This window comes from Barbus barbus (assembly GCF_936440315.1).
Source record: "Barbus barbus genome assembly, chromosome: 22".
Taxonomy (NCBI): domain Eukaryota; kingdom Metazoa; phylum Chordata; class Actinopteri; order Cypriniformes; family Cyprinidae; genus Barbus; species Barbus barbus.
In genome coordinates this window covers 21,236,932-21,260,658 of record NC_136750.1, presented here as the reverse complement: position 1 = coordinate 21,260,658, position 23,727 = coordinate 21,236,932, and the positions used below count along the sequence as shown (strand labels likewise).

The window sequence follows — 23,727 nt, the reverse complement described above, 5'->3', positions numbered from 1 at the left end:
TATTTTAGTAATAAACTACATAGATCGAAACCTTCTTAGCAAAACTTTAGCATGAGCTACATATTCTTTATATGGAGAATATTACTTTGAAATATCAGTGATAAGTACCATCCTGAAAGCATTTACTACAGAATAAATAGTACACAATTATTTTTCATGGCTCGTGTAATTTTGTCTTGTCAATATTAAGAGTAATCAATTTATAGCTGTATTTGCAGCTTTTAATTATTGAACTGAAAAGTATTGAATTGACTTGTAGCAACGCACATGCTTTTAGCATTGCCAAACAAAGCATGTAGTGTTAGATCACATACACCGACATTATAAACCTGCTGTGCTTTGTTCCACATTGTGTAGATCAGCACTCAACACCATTACATTTATTGTGGTGAATAAGTTTGGTTTGTACTATGAAGTTATACAAAGCAATTTTTTTCTCCCCAGCTAATGGCTGAGAATGGAGTGGCCAGGCGACATCCTGGCACTGGTGGCCCAGGAGGCCAGTGCACTGGTGGAACTGCTCTGCGAACAAAACAGTGGTGTTCTGGATCAGATCTTTGCATTAGTGGAATCTAAAACACTGGGTCAGATACAGTCTCTGACCAACACCAGAGACCGTGTCTCAGCCATTGTAAATTACTTCAAGACTTCAGACCGAAACTTATGTAAACAGTTTCTCGCCACTGTATATCAGTACAGTGAAAACATTCCTTTTGTTCTTGAAACTACACTGGTGTCCATAGCAGGATACACAGCTGGTAAGCCATGTTCTGCACTTTTTTAGATATACTTTTTAGTTATGCATCAGCTTTTCCCTCTTCGTACCATACTGTACTTTTTTACAATTACAATTAAAGCATAATTCTAATATTAATCATAATTTAATTTAACAACATATTCTATACAGTTTATACTGTGATAGTTTTAAAATTTCTTCTCAACGCATAATTAAAAAAAAAAAGCTCTGAAGTGAAAGTGAAAGTATCATGTAGACGTTAAAAAAATAAGCTATTATGTAAAATATGAATGTTATTGAATTCTGGGTTATAATTATTCAGGCAATTTTTTGTTTTCTATGCTTTTAAGGAACAACATGTGAGACTGTTGATTCTTCTCCTTCTCCACACGTGAAACGTCCACGGCTAGGTATGTTTTATTCTTAAAGACACACACTCATTTTGAAATTTGATTCATTGTCAAAGCAATCGCTCTGAGCAACTCAACTGTTAAATTTACTTTGACTCGGCTGACAGCAACTCATTAGCTATTCGACGAGAACAGCTGCATTTGAACAATTTCTTATATTAATCCAAACAAAAATAATTGACATTTTCTGTATTTTTACTTTACTAAATCAATAAAATTATTACTTGTAACAATAATATAAGTTATATTTTATTTTATTAGAATATTTTCTGTTACAAAATCCAGTTGATCTATTGTAAAGATCTGCTGCAAAAATGACTTTAACTGTAGCATTACTTTGAGCTGGTTAATCAAAAGAAAAACATTCGCTGCAGGGTTGGTCCATAAAGTGGTTTATATAAACATATATATAACAAAATATCAAACCAAGTGGCACAAGAAATATAGCATAAACACTTTTCAAAGAAAATCAGTTAGGTTTCAAGCTGTGTTAAGGAAATGGAAAGGCAAAATCAGAAAAGGAAAACTAGTTTTTAGATAATGTCTAGCATTATTTGTTTGCAGATGGCACATGGTTTAATATTTTATTTCTAAAACAATAACATTCATAAATTTTTAAATGTGACTTAGTCTTTTTAAGGCTTTTGTATTGAACTGCAATTTAAATTCATGATACTTACACTCTAAAAACCCAATTTAAGTTATTTTTAACCCAAGGGCTGGGTAAATATAGGACAGAACACATGTGGGAATAATTTCCCCCAGCAAATTGGGTTGTTTATTTGACCCAGCATAATTGATTTAACCCAGGTTATGGGTTGATTCATTTTCGGTGGGGAACAGCTAACATTACATTGCCGCCCTGCGTTTTACTCATAGCTGAAATATGCTGTGACTGACTCTAACCTGCCCGTAAACAAACATTATACATCTCTGAAGACATATCTAACATTTAAAGTATTTATATTTGTTATAGCCTATCTTTATGAATAAAATCATTTATTTTATGCAAGGCATCAGGCATTTCCATCACACAAAAAGACAGATGCAACACTCTTTTAGGTAACTCACACCGCACTCCTGTATCCCAGCCAACAATTTTTGGTTCCCAGAACGTTCTGGGAATGTTAGTTTTTGGTTCCCAGAACGTTCCCTTTTGGGTAGCCAGGAAAGTTTTCTTAACGTAAATAGAATATTTTTTCTATTTCTATTTACGTTCCTAGAAGGTTCCCAGAAAGTTCTCTAAATGTTCCCAGAACGTTCTCCTAACCTCTTTACTCAGATACCGCTGCTGTCAGTAATCATCCAGCACTCCCGTCCCGAGTCCCGTAGAGTAACGTTATAAGCGGTATGGAAGACCTCAATAATCAATTGTTTCAAACTATTGTTTAATCATCATAGATAATCAGAGCACATTTAAGCATCATAAGGAGCATCAAATGAGATTGAATTATCCGTTAATATGTAAGATTTCTTTATTATAACTACCATGTACTTAATAATAACCCAGATACGTTTCTTAAGCACCAAATAACAATGACTTAAACAAAATATTGGGTTTTAAAAAATGTGAATTTTATTTTTACAGACATTAAAAATGAATAACATTTATTTGACTTTAATATTAGCTACATTAATTTCTTACCACCGAATTAACGATGATGTGCTTCTCTCTTTTGGTCCGTAAACAAAAACTTCTCAGTTAATATCATGTTCTCTTCAGTTAGGCCTATTTGTCAAATCTCTCTGAAATCATCAGAATATTTACTCTCGAATATTTATTATTCAATAAAGAGATCAATAAACGAGTGTTAGGGGCCATTCACATATCGCGCCTAAAAACGCGTGGAAAACGCTAGGCGCGCTGCTTTCTCGTTTTTTCCAAAGCGCTCGGGCGGTTGCGCTCCGGAGGCGTCTGTCGTTGCTAAGCAACCATCAGCTGCGCTCTCCGTTACAACAAGGAAATTTCAGCAATGGATTTCCAACACCGAAAAACACTTGCTGTAACTCTGTTACAAGATTTATTTACTAAGAAAAGTAAAAAACGCCGCAGTGTTTGGGTGCACCCCATACTTCAAAAACGCTGCTGAGGTTTCAAAGTAACGGAAAAGGTGAGGAAGCTGATTGGTTGGTTCTTGTCACATGACCTGCGGTACGCTTGCGGATGTTTTTATCTCGATGCGGCGCCGACGCGCCTGGAAAAAACGAGCGCGTCGCACCGCGACCGCGTCGCTTCCATTATGAGCGCGCATACCGCGCGTCTCCATTTGAAATAACGAACTTGAGCGCGCAAAAGACGCAATATGTGAGCGGCCCCTTAGTCAGTCAGAAAAACAAAATGACCGTTCATTTTTTAAATTATGCGGCAGCGGCTTTATATGGAACACAGGAGAAAAGCGCGTGCTGGAGAAGCGCGTTCAGATCAGAGGCATGCTGTAAAGAAACATACAAATAAACCCGGTGTTTATGGTATGCTTTTCAGACTACGCTTAACCTCGGCTCGATTTCAGCTATACAATTTGAATTATATTATCATTATAATGCGATTTGACTACTTTGATGTCTACACATTATTAAAAGCTTTGTTTTTAAAACAAAAAATTGTTTGTTTATGATTTAAAAATACACATTTCAGCATCAGAATAATCAGAAACATCTGCAAAGTTTTAATTAGTTTACATAGTTATGACAACTAAAAATAACCTGCAGGGAACGTTCTGGGAACATTCTCTCTAGGTTATAAAAATAAAACTTAAAAATAACCTTCAGGGAACGTTCTGGGAACGTTCTCTTTAGGTTATTACAAAAAGAACCTACAGGGAATGTTCTTATTTGGTTCCTCAAAAAATAACCAAATGGGAACCATATGGGAACGTTGGGGGAACGTTTTGTGTTTGTTGGGATGCTGCTTTGCATAAAATTAAATGACATACTTAAATCCTCTCACCTTACATTTACCTAAACCTACCCGTCTCCACCCCCTGATCCCTAAACCCACCCATCCCCACCCCTAAACCTACCCATCTCCACCCCCTGATCCCTAAACCTACCCGTCTCCACCCCCTGATCCCTAAACCCACCCATCCCCACCCCTAAACCTACCCGTCTCCACCCCCTGATCCCTAAACCCACCCATCCCCACCTCTAAACCTACCCATCTCCACCCCCTAGATGTAGATCCAACCCTGCCCCCTGTATCTTTGTTCTGCAGTGAGGGGCTACTGTACACAGCAGCTGAGAGTTCCTCACGGCAACCCGTCAAAATAAACGTTTAGTTTAACGTTAAGAAACTGTAAGAATATAAGATTCAATGCTACTACTACTAATAATTATTAATAAATCTTTATTTTTAAAGGAATAATCCCATTTGTTTTCTTTTTCATTTTAACAGTAAACCTCTGTTGTGCAGCAATTTGTTTGCCATAAAAATAAATGGATTTAATTTTCATTTGATTAGGATAAATTAAATATATTTTTTTATGCCTTTATTGCAAATGTGCCACAATAAATAACTTATTTACGTTACGTCTGACCCAGGATCTGGGTATCACAAAAACTACCAAACAATGGGTTGATATGTCTGAACCATAAGCTGGGTAACACAAAAACTACCTAAACACTGAAAAAATAACCCAGGATTTTTTAGAGTGTAATAATGCTTTGATTGTCTTACCTAGATCATTTACAGAGATACACGGATGCTCTTAAATCCATGGTACTGCAAAAACATGAGTCAGTGGCACAAGATGTAGTAAAGGACATCTGTTTGGAAGACACATGGGTGTATTTAAGACACAGGAACCCTCCACGAGGGAAAGACAGGCCCATCCAGCCTCAAGCCACTCTAGACAACCATGAAGGAGAAGAGTCAGAGCATAAAGTGTCTGTTGAGTCTCTTTTGAAAACCACCAACAGGGTTGTCATGCTACTGGGCCAGGCTGGATCTGGTAAGACCCTGCTGGTTCACTGCCTCGGTCATGACTGGGCTGAAGGCTCCTTCCCATCTATTCACCTGCTGTTCTTGCTGGAGTTCCGGCAGCTCAATCTTATCTCACGTGATTTGACCTTGAAAGAACTACTCTTTCTCTTCTATCCTGCTTGTAACGATGATGAGGAACAAAGTGATGCAGTGTTTGAATTCATCCTCTCCAACCCTGAGAATGTTTGCTTCATATTTGACGGGTATGATGAGTTTCGTGCCAAGCTTACGCATCCTGAAAAGCTGGAGAGCATCAATGACCCAAACAAACCTCTTCCAATGACAGATCTCCTCTCAGGACTGTGCAGTCGTAAATTCCTTCCAGATTGCACCGTGTTGGTCACCTGCAGACCACGAGATGTGACTGACATGTTTGGAAGCCCTGGCTTCATAACCTGTGAGCTTCAAGGGTTTGACCGATTGGGTGTGAAGGAATACGCTGAGCAGTACTTCCATAAAAAAGGAGATGAACTCAAAAAGAAAGCAGTAAACTTGTTGATGAACAACCGACACCTCTTGTCAATGTCTCACGTACCTGGACTCTGTCACATTTGCTGTGTTTGTATAGAACATCTGTTCTCCATTGATGGAACTGATCTGCAACTACCAACGTCCTTAACCCAAATCTACATGCAGATCCTCTTGGCGTTCTTCAAACGCATCAATGGAGGTGTGGTGTCTGGTACATCTTTGCTGCAGAGATACAGATCTAAAATTGTTGAGATGAGTCAGTTGGCCCTCAAAGGACTGGAGGAAAGCACTATAGTCTTCATGGACACAGATGTGTCTCCAGAACTCCAGGATTTTGGTGTTAAAAGCGGTTTACTGTCTCGTGTGAAACTGACTCGTGAGGATAGATCTTCAGGATATGGTTTCACCTTCATGCACCTTACAATGCAGGAGTTTCTCGCTGCTCTCCACCTCATGACCAGCCAGAACATCACAGAGAATCAACTTAAGAAGAAGCTTAACTTGAAAACCCGCTGGACCACCAAGATCGATCCAAAATCCGTTTTTACAGACTCTCTCCATGTTTACGTATGTGGGCTTGCGGCGGAGGCCTGCAAGTCAAGTTTGGTCCAGCTGAAAGGGACCGAGGGCACTACAGTTTGGGTACAAAAGCGGCAAGCTGCTGTCCGTAACGTTTTGCTGGGTTTGGCAGGAAGTACCAGTCAAACAGGCCCCAAAATTGTGGAGCTGTGCCGATGTGCTCATGAGACTCAAGATGCTAAGCTGGCAAGAGCTATTGGTTCGAGACCACAGTTTGAACTGCGAAATATCAGACTCAGTGCAGTTGACATGGATTCTTTAGCATTTGTGACAGCGGCTGCTGATCAGAATGTATGTTTGGACATTGCTGGCTGTTCAATTGATCTGGATTGTTTGGAAATCCTCCCTAGTTTCAAAAATGTGGATCATCTCATGTAAGTTTCTATAAAATTATCTTTTATGAACAAATGCTTTATGTATGTTTTGATATGTGTAGTAAATTGGAGCCCATATGGCAGCTAATATAGTGGTACCATTTTGGTTCTTAGCTGATAGCTGAATGTTAATTTATCTGTATTGGTTCACACTGGCTGATATTTCATTTTTAATTGTGTGTGCTCATTTCTCCTGTTTTTACATTTTGATTACCTTTGCCATCCTCTAATGTGTGCGTAAGTTAATCTTTAAAAACACTAATATATTAACAACCCTGTTAAAGCTGCAGTCCGTAAAATTTTTTGGTTAAAAATGATCCGAAATCAATATTTGAGCAAGTACATAACCAACTAGTGTTCAAAACTATCACCTTACTTTAGCCTGATTTACAACGGTTAGCTTATAATAATATTTTGTCATTTGAGTGGTAACCATACGGGTAGGTTTTCGAGGGAAATTCGAACATGGCACTGCATCATTACGTCACGCCTGTAAACATAAAGAAGTTGTCCCTGCTACTAGGCTATCTCATGTGAGAATCCTGCAGGTGGCGGATCGTTTAGCCTTTTCACACAGCAGCTAGAATAATTAAATGTATCATTTTACATTTAATGTATGGCAGTTTGTGATCCAGAAAGGATTATGTGTTTATGAAACACATGTGATAGAAATTAAATTATATTCCAGTTTTAAATATGCTTCTGATTACAGATAGCCTGGGATTACACAAGATTTGTATTTTAAAGAAAACAAGTTCGAAGGAAGCATAGTTTGCTTTTTGGGTTAAAAGAATTTCTTAATATGAAATTCGAATAGCATGACATTTAGATTAGACTATACAGAAATTGAAATCTACATGCTAATACACACTATAGGCTACTAATAGTCACGCAATGCTGATGTTGTTAACATTAATAATTTGAGAATAAAATATAATAATAATAATTTGCATGGTTTAATATGATAAGAGCTAACCGATCATTAGATTTAATCACCATTGGTAGCGAGATTTATGGTAATGCTTTTTTTCTCAGTTGGTCAGAACAAACGTGGCAGACTTGTTACTTACTTGTTCAGATGGCTATATATGGTGAAAATTCTTATTTGGGTCATATATTCCAAGACGTAGGCTAGAATCTGTGATTGCGAAGTACAGTAAATATCCACACCAGTGCGGTGACTGACTGCCACACATACTCCTCAAAACATTAGATTCATCTGCGTTGGAGCCGTGCCAACTCGCAACCCCACGCAAAGAAGATAATTCCACAAAAAGCTGCAATTCCAGGTTTTCAATCAGAGATGGCGACAAAGAGGCAAAACCTACGGACTGCAGCTTTAAATGTAATCTTTAGCAAATCTCGAAATGAATATCCATTTTTCATGGAAACTTGCCTAAACTTGCATTTTAAAGCGATAGTGTTTTATTTTACATTTATTTAGACAAAATAGTATAGAGTTTCAAAATCAACCATTTTTCAAACATCAGCCATAATGTCAAAATAATTATCAGCTTGTGTGCTTCTGCCAGAATTTTAACAGTAATACATGATTCTGTTGAAAGCACATGATTTACATTGTAGTTTGCGGTCTCTAATCTGGTCATGTTGATGTACTCAACTTATTAAATATATTATTCATTTAAGTTTTCGTAGCCGGAAATATGATGACAAGTTTGCAGAGGCTTTGTGTGGTATCCTGTGTAAACTCCAGGCTTTGCAGAAATTAGAGTAAGTCTTTCATCCAACAAAGTGTCTGTTGTGTCCTTGATGCATTTTGTCACATTATTGCCTTGCAGTGTGTTTTGCACTGGTTTATACTTGTCTCTGATTACAGTTTTATCAGTGGTGGTCTCACTGATGTTGGAGCTGCTAAACTTGCCAGGGCTTTGAAGGATTGTCCACACATCACTCACCTAAAGTAATTGGCCTGACATGATTGCTTTAAATATTCAAATACATTTCTACTGTATGTTTCTGCTTAATTTAGAAATTACACAGTTGATTTGCCACAATTTGTTTCCAAAAAGGTTACAGTAGGTGGTCTTGATGGATCTGTCATCTGTGTCTGTCTATGTCAATCAACCTGTTCTGTTTATCTGACAGTGTTAGTGATAACTCTTTGAAAGATGAAGGTATAACACAGATTGCGGAAACGCTATGCAGACTGCCCAACATTGTCTCTGTCTTGTAAGTAGTGTGTTTTACATTTCAAAAACCTGGCTATAGTATGTTAACTGATTTGGCTTTCTTTTGTTTATTTAGATATTTGCTGCTTTAAAAACTCAGTATTAGTATATAGTAAGTCTGCTTCAATTTCTTACACTTTTATTTAGGATGGGGAAGAACAGCATCTCCACAGATGGAATCCTCACACTCGTTGAGAGAATGTCTGCCTGCACCTCTGTTCAGAAAGTCCATGTCGAGTATGTTGTTTTATTGGCTTGTCAAAGACATTTTAATGAAAATGGAAAATGAAAAACATTTGCCATGCAGTTTATATCATTGACTCTTAACTGATTTTATGTTTTACATTCAAATTGTGACCCTAGATATGTCTTTATAATCGTATTGTTACTATACTATGAAGTAAAAAGAAGATTCATTTCTCCACATTTTGACCTGTTTTTATTGTTGTATTTTCTTCTACCTTGTGTAGCTTTGTTCATGTTTTTTTAAGAAATTTGGGCATGTCACATGACGTGCCCATTTAGGTCCATTTCCATGGGATGTTCACAGTTGTTTCATTCTATACAGGGCCAATAAAGACATCAGCCTTTTCTTCTCACAAAGCTCTGACAAAGTCTGGTGAGTGCTGACTGATGTGTTAAAACTCTATTAGCCGAGTTATTCTCAAAGGCCGGGTAAAACCCCAGAACTCCAAATCATGTATTTTTATATTTCACATTTCCTATTTGCACATTGTGGTTGCTTTGTCTGTGCAATGTGCAGTTGGCCACACTGTAAAAAATGACAGTGATTTTAATGGTAAAAACCTGTTAAATGGTTAACGGTAAGTTCCTGTAAAAGTTACTGGGAAAAACCCGTAAACTGACATTCCCAGAATTCCCTGCGTTGCATTTCAAATTTTGATTGAATTTGAGATGTTTTTTCTTTGAAATAGCTATATTTCTTCTTAGTTTTTTCCTATCAGTTATGTTTATTAAGGTTGTATGTTACATCTAATGTTCTAATAAATGTTTATTGCATATTTCAGTTTAATGAGTCTCACCATGATGGTGTTTAGTACTTGTGTGAATGACACTGTGCATCTTCTGTATATGTTATTATTTAAAAGCTACTTGTGATGGGCTTTAGTTCATCATGTGACTTTCTCATCACCACCTGCATTTGGTGGTTGTCAGGGTATTTCAAAGGTACAAAGGCATTTGTATATCAAAGGTATTTCAGTACTTCAATAGGTTGGTATATTAACATTATATCAATTAATGAAATTACGGTATTTAACTGTAAATTTAAGTTAAAATCGCAAAACCTAAAATGTAGTTACCATATTTTTTACGGTACAATTCCGGCAACCACAGCAGCGTTTTTTTACCGTAAATTTTACAGATTTTTTTTTACAGTGCAGGTATTGCTGTGTAATGCACTGCCTTCAAAGTGATCTAGTATGATAGATGTTAGATGATAGAAAATGTGCAGGGGCTTTTTAAATTTGGTAGTAAGTTTATAGTTTTAACCTGACTGAGTACAGTCTAAAATGACTGTACAGTTTAGTGGTCACTCAAAGCAATAAATAAAATACAATAAAACATTTGAATACTGTATAATGAAGCAACAAAATATTATTTCTCTTCCTTAGTGAAAACACAGATTTGAATAACACAGAAGAGCTAAAGAATGTGACGTAAGTACTGAATTCTTTAATATGTTGTTATTTAAATTTCAATTTCCTTTTTAGATAAAGAAAAACGAATTAATCCTTAGTTACAAAGTCCTTAAAGTTAACAATGAACTTTAGACTTTATGAATTCATTATAAAATACTGAATGAGCCTTGCTTTCATCTTGTTTTGTTTGATAAGGTGTTGTACTGTGTCTGTAAAGTCCAAATGTTTACTACAGGGCAATATTTCAGGAGAATTAGAGGACAGAGTCAGAGATTTGGTGGAAAAGGGTTGTAGGGTTGACAGATGTTATGCAATTAAAGGCAAATCATTGCTTATATTCAAGACGGAAAACAAAAAAGACAAATGTGATGCAAAACAAATAAAGAGCGAACTTGAATATTTATTTATCAAAAAGTTATTTTAATCAGGAATAAAATGTAAAAGGCCATTCACAGACATTCTGTCAGCATTTAAAAGTACCGCAATTTCATTCAAACACTTTGCATAACCATGTTTTCATGCAGCAGTAGCTTTTTTTATAATTAAAAATTTAATTGACTGTCATGTCACTATCATTGTTTCAGTGGGTAATATTTTCTAAACCAAACATACTGAACTGACAGAAATGACCTGTTTAATTGTTTCTTTATAGGTTAAAGCGGTGCAACATCAATGAATCTAATGTAGTCAGCCTTTGTAATAAACTTAGGGGCTTTTCCTACATAACCCTTGTAGAGTAAGTATTAAAATGCAACTCACCTTCTACACTTCCAAAGTCAATAACCTTACTGCAGATTGAGTTCATACCCCAAAATTCTTCATGTAAGTAGGGTGTGAATGAAATATGTTTTTCTCATCTCTCAGTTTGTCCAACAACTCACTGGGTAACAAGGGGCTGAAGAATATTCTGGACCTTCTGCCTAAACTAGGAATCATTCAGGAGATCAAGTAGGCCAATATTTCCTTTGCTAAATTATTTGGTCTTGACAGACATTTTTTTTTTGCATATGCAAAATAACTTCCCCATATACTTGTGCATTTCTGTTTTCTTAAGAGTGTATATGTTTTTATGAATGCTCACACAGTGTCAGTGAAAATGGTGTTGATATGGATGGGGTGGTGATGCTTGCTTCTGCCCTCTGTAACCAGAAGAACCTGAGGAGAGTGGATGCAAGGTAACTTGCCTTGTCAAAATCAGCATGGAGTTATTGACCATTTTACTGCCTGTCTGAAAATGCTGTGCTTTTTCTCACCAGTGAAAATGGAAAGAAAAAGTTGGTTCTTTGGTTTGACACCAGCCGAAGGTACTGTAACAGTTGCAGACATTTTTGCTTAAAATGTCTGGGGTCATATGACGTTACTAAAAAGAACATTATTTTGTGTACTTGGTGTAATGCAATGTGTTTATGCGGTTTAAGGTTAAAAAACACATCATTTTCCATATACTGAACATCATTGTTGCTTCTCTATGCCCCGCCTTTCTGAACGCGTCAATTTTTACAAAGCTCATCGTTCTGAGTAGCGTAGCCTGCTTTGATTGGCCAGGTATCCAGTGCGTTGTGATTGGCCGAATACCTCAAGCGTGAGACGAAAATGTTATGCCCCTTACCGTATTGTGATGCCGTGTCCTGGCGAGACGACACAAAAACAATAAAACCCATTATAAACGAGGTATTTGTTGCATCCGGTGGGTACATAATTACTGATTATAATGACTTATACTGTCTTATCCATGTCTGCATTTGTGATCGGAGAAACAACAAACAACAAGCACTACTCTACACTGCTCAAAACTCGCGTTTGAATAGTCAGTAGCAGAAACGTACTTACAGGCTGTGAGTCAGAAGCATCAGACTGTCCTTGCAAAGTTGGAATTGCCCCACTTTATAGAAACAGCCTTTGTGCAAGCCAGCATTTTAGGCTAACGTTACTCTTCCAAGTTCAGGAAATAGTCCTCCGTAAAATGCGCTGCACACACTCTAATATTTGGGTTGAACAGTTCTGGAACAATGTTATAAATACAACTTAACCACTGATTTCTAGCTGTGTCCTCTTTTGGAAGCCCAAACAAAGTACTTTCACAACGAAACATAGCGTCTCCAGGACACGGTGCCGGCGGCAGCAACAATACAACAGCTAGAATAATAGTTCCACCTTCTTTCATTGCATATATATTTCGGCGGTGTTTCGCAAATCTTCCCACACCGTAACGTAGACGTGGGGGCATGTTTAAATTAACCGTTTTAGGAGGGCGTGGTCGAGTCTTAACTTATATATATATATATATATATATATATATATATATATATATATATATATATATATATATATATATATATATATATATATATATATATATATATATATATATATATAGAATATCTCTTTGGTTTTGAGACTTTAGTCTTTGCAACTTCAGGGATCTTATCTATGCACAAACAGCTTGTAACACTCCAAAGAGAAAGGAAAACTTGAAATCGCATCATATGACCCCTTTAATATAAAATGCATATGTAAAAGTTGGTTTTGAATAACAAATGTGCTTTATGAATTCAGACATAATTCAAGACAGCTGACCCCAAATGTAACCGGGATACATCTGCATAAAAAACTTAGGTACATCTCTCAATTGTATTCTATACATTGATTTAGCTGTGATTATTTAATAATTTGTTATTCACATTTTTTTATTATGATGCAAATTGTGGCAAAGCAGCTTCATAGAAAATGAATGTTTCTACATTACATTTAAGAGTAATTTAAGTGCTTTTGTCTTTCCAGCTTAACCCATAGTGATATCAAACCTGTCTACATGGCCAAGCTGTGTAAACAACTGGTAGAATGTGAAAACCTACTGGACATTGCGTGAGTAGCTCTTCTGCAAATATTTAGTGAGGACAAAAGACTTACCAGATGCATGAATGATCTGTATTGAGCTAATCCTCGTTGCTTATTTGTGTTACAGGTTCTCCCATCTAAAATTATCAATTAAGTCTGTTGAGAAGTTGATGTTGATTCTTCCTGAAATGTCTTCTCTTCAACTACTGAAGTAAGTGGTCATAACAGTCTGGTTCTTCCAGGACAGCTGTGGTTTATCTCTAACATTAACGACATGCTATGACTAATTATTCACGATGAACTTGTGTTTCAGCCTAAGTCATGTTGACCTGTCTACAAATGGGGCTTTGTTATTGATCAGATCTCTTGCTGACTGTCAGCGTGTCACATCTGTAGAGCTGAGGTATCTTACTTTAGTTTATGTCAGATATTAAACTAGGGTTAACTTTCTTAAATATACTTTTAAAATCACAAATCATGATTTATTTTTCTAAAGTTGCATTTAACATGATTCTCAGGCACCAGGCAGAAGCATTCATCAAGTTTGTTCCTGAAAAAGCAGAGGCAGCTATTTGCAAGTAAGTAATATCAGCTTACCGCCATTGCTGGGCGTGTGCTTGCTCTCGCTCTGGTTGATGTTTGAACATGCTCTTCCTGGAGAAGTGCCCATACAAAGTACTCGGCCCTTTATGACATCATACAGGGCCATAATCGAAAAAAAACTTTCCGAAACGTATCTAAAGGAGTGTGTTTGGCACAGAAATACTCTCATATGTCCAACTAATTTTTTAAAATTTGATATTTAGCATGAGAATCCAACTCGTTAACAGTGTAAATAAGTCAGTATGCCTGAAATAGCATTAGACATCCCTTTCATTTTAATTTTTTATAATTACTTCAACTTCAGCGCATGATCACTGACTGTTCTGCCTTCTTGTGAAGATTCTGAGAAGCAAAATCTTACACTGTACAGCAAAATCTCTTATTTACATTGGTTATAAACCTTGCTGGCTTTAATGAGAGCATTTGAGAGAGGGTTTAACTCTCTCTGTGATGTTAACAGGCTCACAGAGTATAAACTGTGCAAAAGCAATGTTGAGAAGCTCTCAAGGATACTGGAGAACTGTCCTCGCCTATCTGAATTGGAGTAAGTGTTCCTCTGTTCTTTTACCTCCATAGAAGTTGGTGTATTTTACTGTCCTGTAATCACAAACAATTCATTTTTATTTATTTCTCCGCTGTAGTTTGTCTCATAACCTTCTCCATGATGAAGGGGTGAAATGTTTTGTTGACTATTTGCCCAAACTAAAGATCTCCAGCTCAGTGACGTAAGAGTTCAGTGACAGATGTAGAGTTTGATTGTAATTGAAATTATGGATTAATTTACCATGTAAAGTTTACTTATTGCGCTCCTTCGCAGCCTCACCGGCAACCAAATAACTCAAGTCGGGGCACTGCATTTGGTCAACTCAATGAACACCTGTGAGAAAGTTGTTGCAGTTGAAGTAAGGTAAAGGCTAACACACTATCACTTCCATGCTTTCCTTACTTTTCATTGACATGAACAATAATTGGCTTACGTATTATGTGTGTGTTTCTCATCTTTAGCCTCGGAGTGGAAGATCAGTCTTTGATTAAGTTTGTGCACGAACATGTCAACGGCAAAACTCTTAGGTAATTTCCCAGAGTACATGTGTGGTAAAAACACAGAGAGTCACGAGAATAGTATGATTTGTTCACTCAAGTCAAAAGTGAAAGTAGGTTGATGTTATCTTCCTCTTACTGTTGTCTTAACTACAGGCTAAGGGAGTGCAGTTTTGAGGTCATACACTTGAAGAAGCTTGTGGAAATAGTGAACAGATGCCCTAGACTACTTACATTAGAGTGAGTATTTCAGCACATTTATGTTACTACAGGTGCATCTCAGTAAATTAGAATATTGTGAAAAGTTCATTTATTTCAGTAATTCAACTCAAATTGTGAAACTTGTGTATTAAATAAAATCAATGCACACAGATTGAAGTAGTTTAAGTCTTTGGTTCTTGTAATTGTGATGATTTAGGCTCACATTTAACAAAAACCCACCAATTCATCTCAACAAATTAAAATACTTCATAAGACCAATACAAAATTTTTTTTAGTGAATTGTTGGTCTTCTGGAAAGTATGTTCATTTACTGTATATGTACTCAATACTTGGTAGGGGCTCATTTTGCTTTAATTACTGCCTCAATTTGGCATGGCATGGAGGTGATCAGTTTGTGGCACTGCTGAGGTGGTATAGAAGCCCAGGTTGCTTTGATAGCGGTCTTCAGGTCATCTGCATTGTTGGGTCTGGTGTCTCTCATCTTCCTCTTGACAATACCCCATAGATTCTCTATGGGGTTCAGGTCAGGCGAGTTTGCTGGCCAATCAAGCACAGTAACACCATGGTCATGGAACCAGCTTTTGATACCTTTGGCAGTGTGGGCAGGTGCAAAGTCCTGCTGGAAAATGAAATCAGAATCTCCATAAAGCTTGTCAGCAGAAGGAAATATGAAGTGCTCTAAAATTTCCTGGTAGATAGCTGCGTTGACTGTGGACTTCAGAAAACACAGTGGACCAACACCAGCAGATGACATGGCAGCCCAAATCATCACAGACTGTGGAAACTTCACACTGGACTTCAAGCAACATGGATTCTGTGCCTCTCCACTCTTCCTCCAGACTCTGGGAACTTGATTTCCAAATTAAATGCAACATTTACTTTCATCTGAAAAGAAGACTTTGGACCACTGAGCAACAGTCCAGTTCTTTTTCTCCACAGCCCAGGTAAGATGCTTCTGACGTTGTCTCTGGTTCAGAAGTGGCTTGGTAGCCCTTTTCCTGAAGACGTCTGAGTGTGGTGACTCTTGATGCACTGACTCCAGCTTCAGTACACTCCTTGTGAAGCTCTCACAAGTGTTTGAATCAGATTTGCTTGACAGTATTCTCAAGCTTGCGGTCATCCCTGTTGCTTGTGCACCTTTTCCTACCCAAATTCTTCCTTCCAGTCAACTTTGCATTTAATATGCTTTGATACAGCACTCTGTGAACAGCCACACCTTTCAGTAATGACCCTCTGTGACTTACCCTCTTTATGGAGGGCGTCAATGTTCGTCTTCTGGATCATTACCAAGTCAGCAGTCTTTTCCATTATTGTGGCTTCAAAGAACAAGAGATACCCGGAATTTATACTGTAGGGATGGTCATTAATTGAAACTCAAATGTAAATATTCTAATATTTTGAGATACTGATTTTTTTTTACTTTTATAAGCTGTAAGCTCTAATCATCAAAATTAAAACAAAAAACTTTTTAAATGTTTTACTTTAAATGCAATTAATCTAAAATATATGAAAGTTTCACTTTTTGAAATAACTTACAAGAGAAAATGAACTTTTTCAGACATTCTAATTTATTGAGATGCACCTGTGTGTGTGTGTTTTGCACATTTCTTAACTAATGAAACTCAAATGTTCTTTATTTGTCCTCTCAGAAAAGTGTTATATTTTATAGATTCTTCCTGTTATTAATCCCCTTATTCCATTAATTGAGTGCTATCAGTGTTTTCAGGGATGTGCAAACTGCACATATCTGTTAACATCTAAAAAATGTGTTTTAAGGTTTCATGACCATTTAAATAAACATTGACTGCTCCTCTGTTCTTTAGATTGTCTTCTAATTCACTGCACAGTCAAGGCCTTTCCTCTCTACTGGACAGCCTGGTTGAGCTCTCCACAATCCAAATTGTGAAGTAAGATTTTACAAAGATTGTTGATTGTTAAGGATTGATCTCACAGACTATTTCAACAGTACTCATGCGTTTCTTGAATGTTTGGAAATTTGGCGTTTATCGACATATTTGGCACATTTTTAATGTGCTTTTTTCTGTTCCTCTCAGATTAAGAAATAATGGTCTGAGTTCTGAGCAGATTGAGTATTTTGTTGAACATTTCAGTAACTGTCACCAACACAGAGACATCAGGTAAGAAATGAACTAAACATGTTTATTTGAAAATGTGTTTCTTCAGCATCTGGAATTTTGAAAATGTATTTCTTAATAGATTTTTCTACCCTTGTCTCAAACCCATACTATCAATTTAAAAATATGAAATTCCACTGTAAAAATATTATTAATATTTGCAACAAATATAACTAATAATATGACAGCCTCCACAAAGAGTGTAATAAACAATTTTAGTATTTATGTAAATTTATTTACATCAGTTTTACAGAAATTATAGCCACCCCATGCATCATTTTCATCATGACTAACAATGTTGCCCTGTTAAAGATTTTCAAAGGTTAGTGCACTTGTTTACAACAGCTGTGTCTGAGACAACAGTGATATGAAATATAAAACATATGGAATAGAAAGCAAAAATCAAGGTTCTGTAAATTAGGTAAATAGTGTAATTGAATGTAATTGTGTTTATTTAATATATATAAAATGCTACCTATTAAATTAGCCTTAGCAAGACATATTCCATGCATTCCAACACAAAATGTTAAACACAAAACATGATTTGAAATTTGTTGGAAACTACGATATGTGGGGGAAAAATTACAATTCCCCTATAAGATATTGTTAGTTAGGATACAAACTTGAGTGAGTGTGGGAAGTTTGCTTTAATGAGTTTATTTTCCAAATAGCTTAAAGTCCTAAGTGCCTTAAATTGAAGAAACAATGAAAAACAGATGTAATCTGTGATTAGTTGCTACTTTTATATAGCAGATGCGCTGTGAGGATAACTATGTGTTTTGAATGTCTTTATTAGGATTGAAGAGCCGTGGCTGACAGGAAATGCTGTTGCCAGTCTCATTGCCAAATGCCTAAATTTGCAGCCACAAATTAAAAAAATCAGGTGCGGTTCTGAAGCAGTAACCCACAATCAACAAACACACATATTGTGACCACTGATTGCCTCATGGCTGTAATGAAAACATTACAGAGCCTGATGAAGACCTGAGGGTCGAAACGTTGATGTTATTAAATTCATTTGGAGCAGCTATTTTCAGTGTGCGGACTTCTCTCCTTTTTCTTTGTTCAAGTTCCTCAGTTGTCCTGCACCTGAGCCCGATCTGGGTGGTTGGGATGTGCACACCTGTTTGACTATTTTGATTCTATTGTAATGAAAACATACCATGTATTAAAAACTGCAAATGTTTTCAAATGTAGTGACAGAGACAAAGTGATATTAATAGTACTGTGGGTGTATATTGAATGGTTTCCTGTGTGGCGATGTTGCACTTATTTCATCCCAACTCAAACATTCATGTTAAATGGCACAACATATTTAAATTTGGAAATTTGTAAATGATTAACTTAATAATGTATTGCCAAGTGATTAGGTAAACATTTAGAGCAAAATATGAAGAGGTGAGATAAAAAAAAAAACATCTTTTACCCAATATTTGCAGCGTCAACCGTGCATCCATAAACATCATTACAGAGGGAAATTCCAGTCCTAGATCCACTTTTGTGTAAGTTTGATATTCTATATATTTTTATGCGCATAGAATACGGAGTGCTATAAATATCGTAAAATAATATGCAAAGCTAATTTGGCCCTTTTTCCTTCTGACAGACCTCATCCTGAAAAATTCTCTCCTGCTCTGCAGTCCATCAAGTGTGTTGGTTTTTAGTTTGATTGTCAGCTTGTTGTTTGTTTTATGCTTTTATTCACTCTTATTTTTGTTATATTCTCCTTAATTAATGTACAACTCCACTTTTGTCATATTCTTTAGCTTTGATGACTGTGACATAGAAGGACAGCATCTCGCTCCTCTGACACTTCCCATTCAGAAATGTCATGCCTTGCAGGATTTAAAGTAAGCCAATGAACTTGATACTATTTTTTTTTTTGTCTATTAGATGTTTTTTTTCCCCTTTGTATAAATTCTACTTTATTTTATGTCCAGATTCTCTCAGCTCAAATTGGACAGAAAAGGTGCACATTTTTTTTCTGTGGTCATTCCGTTCTTACGGAATCTCAGGAACCTCACGTAAGTGTTCCAAAGATCAGTCTTCTTTATTTTATACTGTATAATGTGGGTGTTTTTAAACATCATTTTTTACATAATATCTAACATAAAGTACATGCATCACAGGACATTTATGTCATTTTGCCACCACAGTGTCATTTCCACATCTCAAATAATATATCGTGTTTAATAGCATTCTGTGGTAGAAATAACAATGGTGGAAATTATTCTTAACCATTTTTGTAATAAAATGTGGGCTAATTTCATTGCATCTAAGTATTCTAAATATACAAGATTAAATAATTTTTTCATACTATTTGCAAAATTTGACCAATATAAAGCTTAATAGGAAATTAAGTACAATAAAAATATTCTGTTCATGAGTGATATTGATTTATTTTTATATTAACTAATGGAAATGATGCTGCAACTACTTTTTTTAAAATGAATAAGATAATTTTAAAACAATTAATAATTGTAATTTAACATGTAAGATTTTTACTATTGATTTTTATTTATAAAATCTACAATAGAAATAACTGCATCGTAAAGAAATTCTGAAATAAAATAATTTTAAATAGTTTGTTTAAAAAATCAGCCCCTGGGACTTTGAAGATGTAGAAACACCTATATACAGTGCATGCAACCCTGTTGGTGTTAAAATAAGTACTGTTTTTTACAGTCTTGATTTGAAAGGAGCAGCTGAGGATGAGGTGGCAACACTTGCTGAAGCATTACCAAACACGGCATCATTTGAGAGTCTGAGGTGTGTTGTTTTTAAAGTTGATCTTTACACAGATTTTTTATGTATAATTTCATTCTGTGAGCTTATTTACCTTTTCCTTCCCATATGTTTCAACATTTCCTTTTGCCTCTGGTCTTCCAGTTTGTCCCAGCTTGTTTTAGGTGACCATGGAGCTGCAGTACTTGGAAGAGCACTTCAAAGTGTGCCAAATCTAAAGTCGATCAAGTAAGTGTCTGATATCCTTCATTGTTTCTCAGTGATAAAGAGTGCAACATTGCTGATTGGCCGATATATTTTGTCCAGTCTGTCCCAGTGCTCTGGTTGGACAGCAGCTCGAGGGTGTGACCTGGTCAGAGGTCTGGTGCAGTGCGTCTCACTGGCAGAGATACGGTAACGCATGCACTCTTGAATTTAAGAAATGTGGCCAGTTTGTAATGCATTCACTATCACGGACAAGATGTACTATATTCAATATTCTGTTCTCAATCATAGACTTGACTCTTTGATACTCGATGAGGAGGGTATAACCATTCTAGCACAAGGCTTCAGCCATTTGACCTCACTTAGGAGGCTCAGGTAAGGCTTTTACACCCTGAAATGTTCATAGAATATTTAGAAAGTACTCAACAATCTGCTGTACTCACCTGGGAGCCCATCCTGTTTTTTCTTCTCTACTTTGATTGGATGTTCTCCTCAGCTTGAACAAGATTGGAGTGGTGACATCAGAGACGTTTGTCAATGGCACTGGCATATTCTGTCTACTGGCCTCTTTTAAGGGTTTTAGACAGATGGAAGAGATTGAGTAAGTATTTTGGTCGGTAAAAAGCACTTGCACACACATGCCCACAGTGTTTGGTAATATGCAAACATTTTTTGATGTTTACAGGTTGGAAAGTTGGAGAATGGGAGATAGTGGTATTTATGAGCTTGTGAAATACATTCCTTCATGGACTGAACTAGTAAAACTAAGGTATGGTAACTGCACTGAGTAAGATTATTCATTTTCTGTGCCTTAACAATTTATATTATTGTAGTGTGCCCTCTAGTGGACACAATTAAAACAATTAAATATGGTGGAAATAGATATGCCAACTTGTCAATGTTCAAAATATTCATCACTGTTCAGTTATTTTTATGAATTTAATGCAAGAAAGGATTCATTGAATCATTATTCATTTTCCTTGATGAACTTTTTGCAGTCTGTCAGATAACAATGTGACTGACCAGGCTGGAGAGAAGCTATTGGCAGCACTGTCCCACTGCAGAGTTCTTCAGAAGCTACAGTAAAACATTTATTTAATTTAATTAATGTGTGATATTACTTGGAAAATCAGTAAGTGATCATTTTTAATTATTTTGTATTCACAGGCTGTCCAAAAACCAGCTTGGTCAGGCCAGTGCTGCTAAACTAGCACAAGTCATTCCGCTACTGCCTCAGCTTTCAGAACTCAAGTAAGTCATGTGGTCTCGATGGTGAAAAATTACAGAATACATTTTTAGATGAAACTATTGGTTAAAAAAGATGTCGCTGACAGGGAATACAATTTTTGTTTTTATTTAGTTTGTCAGAGAATCAGTTTCGCCAACAAGGATCCATATCTCTTTGTGAAGGACTAATGAGAATGAAGGCACTAAAAATACTACAGTAAGACACTAAATACATTACAGAGTCACATAAATGTGGTGGAATATACATTTTTTTACATCACACACACACACACTACTGTTCAACAGTTTGAGCTCAGTATGACTTTTTAAAAATATTTTTTTCATACTTTTATTAAGCAAGGATGCCTTAACTTGATAAAAAACAAATGACAAGAGAAGACAAGACATTCATTTGCTATTCTGAATTTCTATTCATCAATTAATCTTGAAAATTATATTAAGGTTTCCAATAAACAAATAAATATTAAGCAGTACAACTGATTTCAACACTGATAATAATAAGAAATGTTTCTTGAACACCAAATCAGCATATTAGAATGATTTCTGAAGGATCGTGTGACACTGAAATTGTAATAATATTTCACAATATTAATGTTTTATTGTATTTATGTTTAAATAAATGCAGCCTTAGTAAGCATAAGTGACTGTTTTAGGAAACATTTACAAATCTTATTTACCCCAAACTTTTGAATGTTATGAAACATGATTGGTTGTTAGATACTGCTGCATACTGTAAACCAGTGTCACTACTTGTCTCTCAGTTTGACTTCTATTGGGAGTTCAGATCTGGTTGGTGTAGCCTCATCCCTCAAACACTGTCCATCCATAGAGGACGTCAGGTGGGATAAGTTATTATAGTAACTTCTTTTATTGCTGCAGTTTGACTGATAAATGCATGGACCCAGACATTGCATTGTCCCCGTCCTTGTGTTTGCGTGTGTTTGCCAAGCTGCCATTAGTTTATGAATTAATGTCTTCCTCAGCATGTCATGGAATTTATGTGATGACAGCGTGGCACGGACACTGGCTGAGATTTTACCCTTGTGTACAAAGCTGAAAAGACTTGAGTAAGTACTTGAGTGCTTGCTGTGAAAGTTTAGCTATTAGTGTGATCACAATATGCTGATGTCATTAATACTAATGATTGCAGCCTGGAGGCCAATAATATAACCACAGCAGGAGCCACAGTGATAGCCAAATGCCTCCCATCATGCCCCTCCATTGAAGTAATAAGGTATGACTTGCACATACACTCTTGATCAGACAATTTGTAATTAATAAGTAGCAACTAGTAGAACTGCTTGACATGCAAATAAAAAGCTGAGCTTCTTTGCATTTTACACAGACTCTGGAGGAACCCAATTGCCAAAGAAGATGACAATCTGAAAGATCAGAGACTGAATTTTTCATCAGTTTAACCACTTATTTTTTCCTCAAATGAATTTTTTTTTTTTGGTTTTCATTTTTTTTATATGGTAAATAACATTGCTGTAATGCTATTACCAGATTTTAAGATTGAGTTATTTAATTGGGGAACACATTACCTCATTAGAGCAATTAATTGTACAAAAAACAACAACACATTTTCCAGCTGTTCAGGGACTTGAATCATTTAATGTCCATCTAATGGAAACAGCAAGCTCTGGTAAATAAAGAGAAGGAGCAGGTAACACTCTACCCCCCCCCCCCCCCCCCAAAAAAAAACCAAAAAAAAAAAACACCAATTGCATTATCTTTAAGATTTACATTTTCTGTGGATTTTGTAATTTGCAAGAATTGGAAACAATGAAAATGTGACTAATTAGCACAGTGAGGCATACAGGCAGCTCTCAGGTAAAGTTCAGCACAGTCATGCTCTTTCCTTATATACCGACATAAGAGCCCAGACCTCCATTAGGGGCATTAATGCACTTCATGCACCACTATGTTGTGTTCTCCTTAAAATTACGTATTTATATCTGTATTTTACTTGACCTATTCAACTTTTATCTATAAATTGTTTTATTTAATTTTTTTGTAACGTGCTTTAAAGGTGAAATTGCTCAGTTCTTGTGGTAAATGCACAAACATCCTCTCTGATAGCTGCACTGATACATTTGTATTCTATTCATCTACTGTGTTTTTTATGTGCACTTTAAATTTAAATAAAGGTAAAATTATTTTTTAATGATATTTTGGACAATAGTTATTCCGTTATTTAATCGCATATCAAAATATAATATAGATAGAGACACAAAATGTAACATTTAGTCCAATATAGTGAGTTATAGTGTCTTAATAATAATAATAATT

At 36.1% G+C, this 23,727-nt stretch overlaps 1 protein-coding gene across 1 annotated transcript; it reads left to right on the top strand.

Annotated features, from left to right (window-relative positions):
• Nucleotides 1-457: 457 nt before the first annotated feature.
• On the top strand, nt 458-23,607 carry LOC306888305 (protein NLRC5-like; the record flags this gene model as incomplete). Its single annotated transcript, XM_079446519.1, has 43 exons — nt 458-758; nt 1,087-1,146; nt 4,824-6,549; nt 8,197-8,280; nt 8,387-8,470; nt 8,656-8,739; nt 8,886-8,975; nt 9,307-9,357; nt 10,373-10,417; nt 11,052-11,135; nt 11,264-11,347; nt 11,485-11,574; nt 11,656-11,703; nt 12,956-13,015; nt 13,181-13,264; nt 13,365-13,448; nt 13,551-13,640; nt 13,756-13,815; nt 14,301-14,384; nt 14,482-14,565; nt 14,658-14,747; nt 14,846-14,911; nt 15,038-15,121; nt 16,927-17,010; nt 17,158-17,241; nt 18,035-18,121; nt 18,678-18,740; nt 18,845-18,886; nt 19,005-19,088; nt 19,179-19,262; nt 19,924-20,007; nt 20,128-20,211; nt 20,290-20,376; nt 20,479-20,562; nt 20,684-20,788; nt 20,873-20,956; nt 21,186-21,269; nt 21,355-21,438; nt 21,548-21,631; nt 22,197-22,274; nt 22,419-22,502; nt 22,586-22,669; nt 22,781-23,607. The coding sequence occupies 43 exons, from the start codon at nt 458-460 to the stop codon at nt 22,851-22,853; spliced, it is 5,244 nt and encodes a 1,747-aa protein (XP_079302645.1). The 3' UTR covers nt 22,854-23,607.
• Nucleotides 23,608-23,727: the final 120 nt, after the last annotated feature.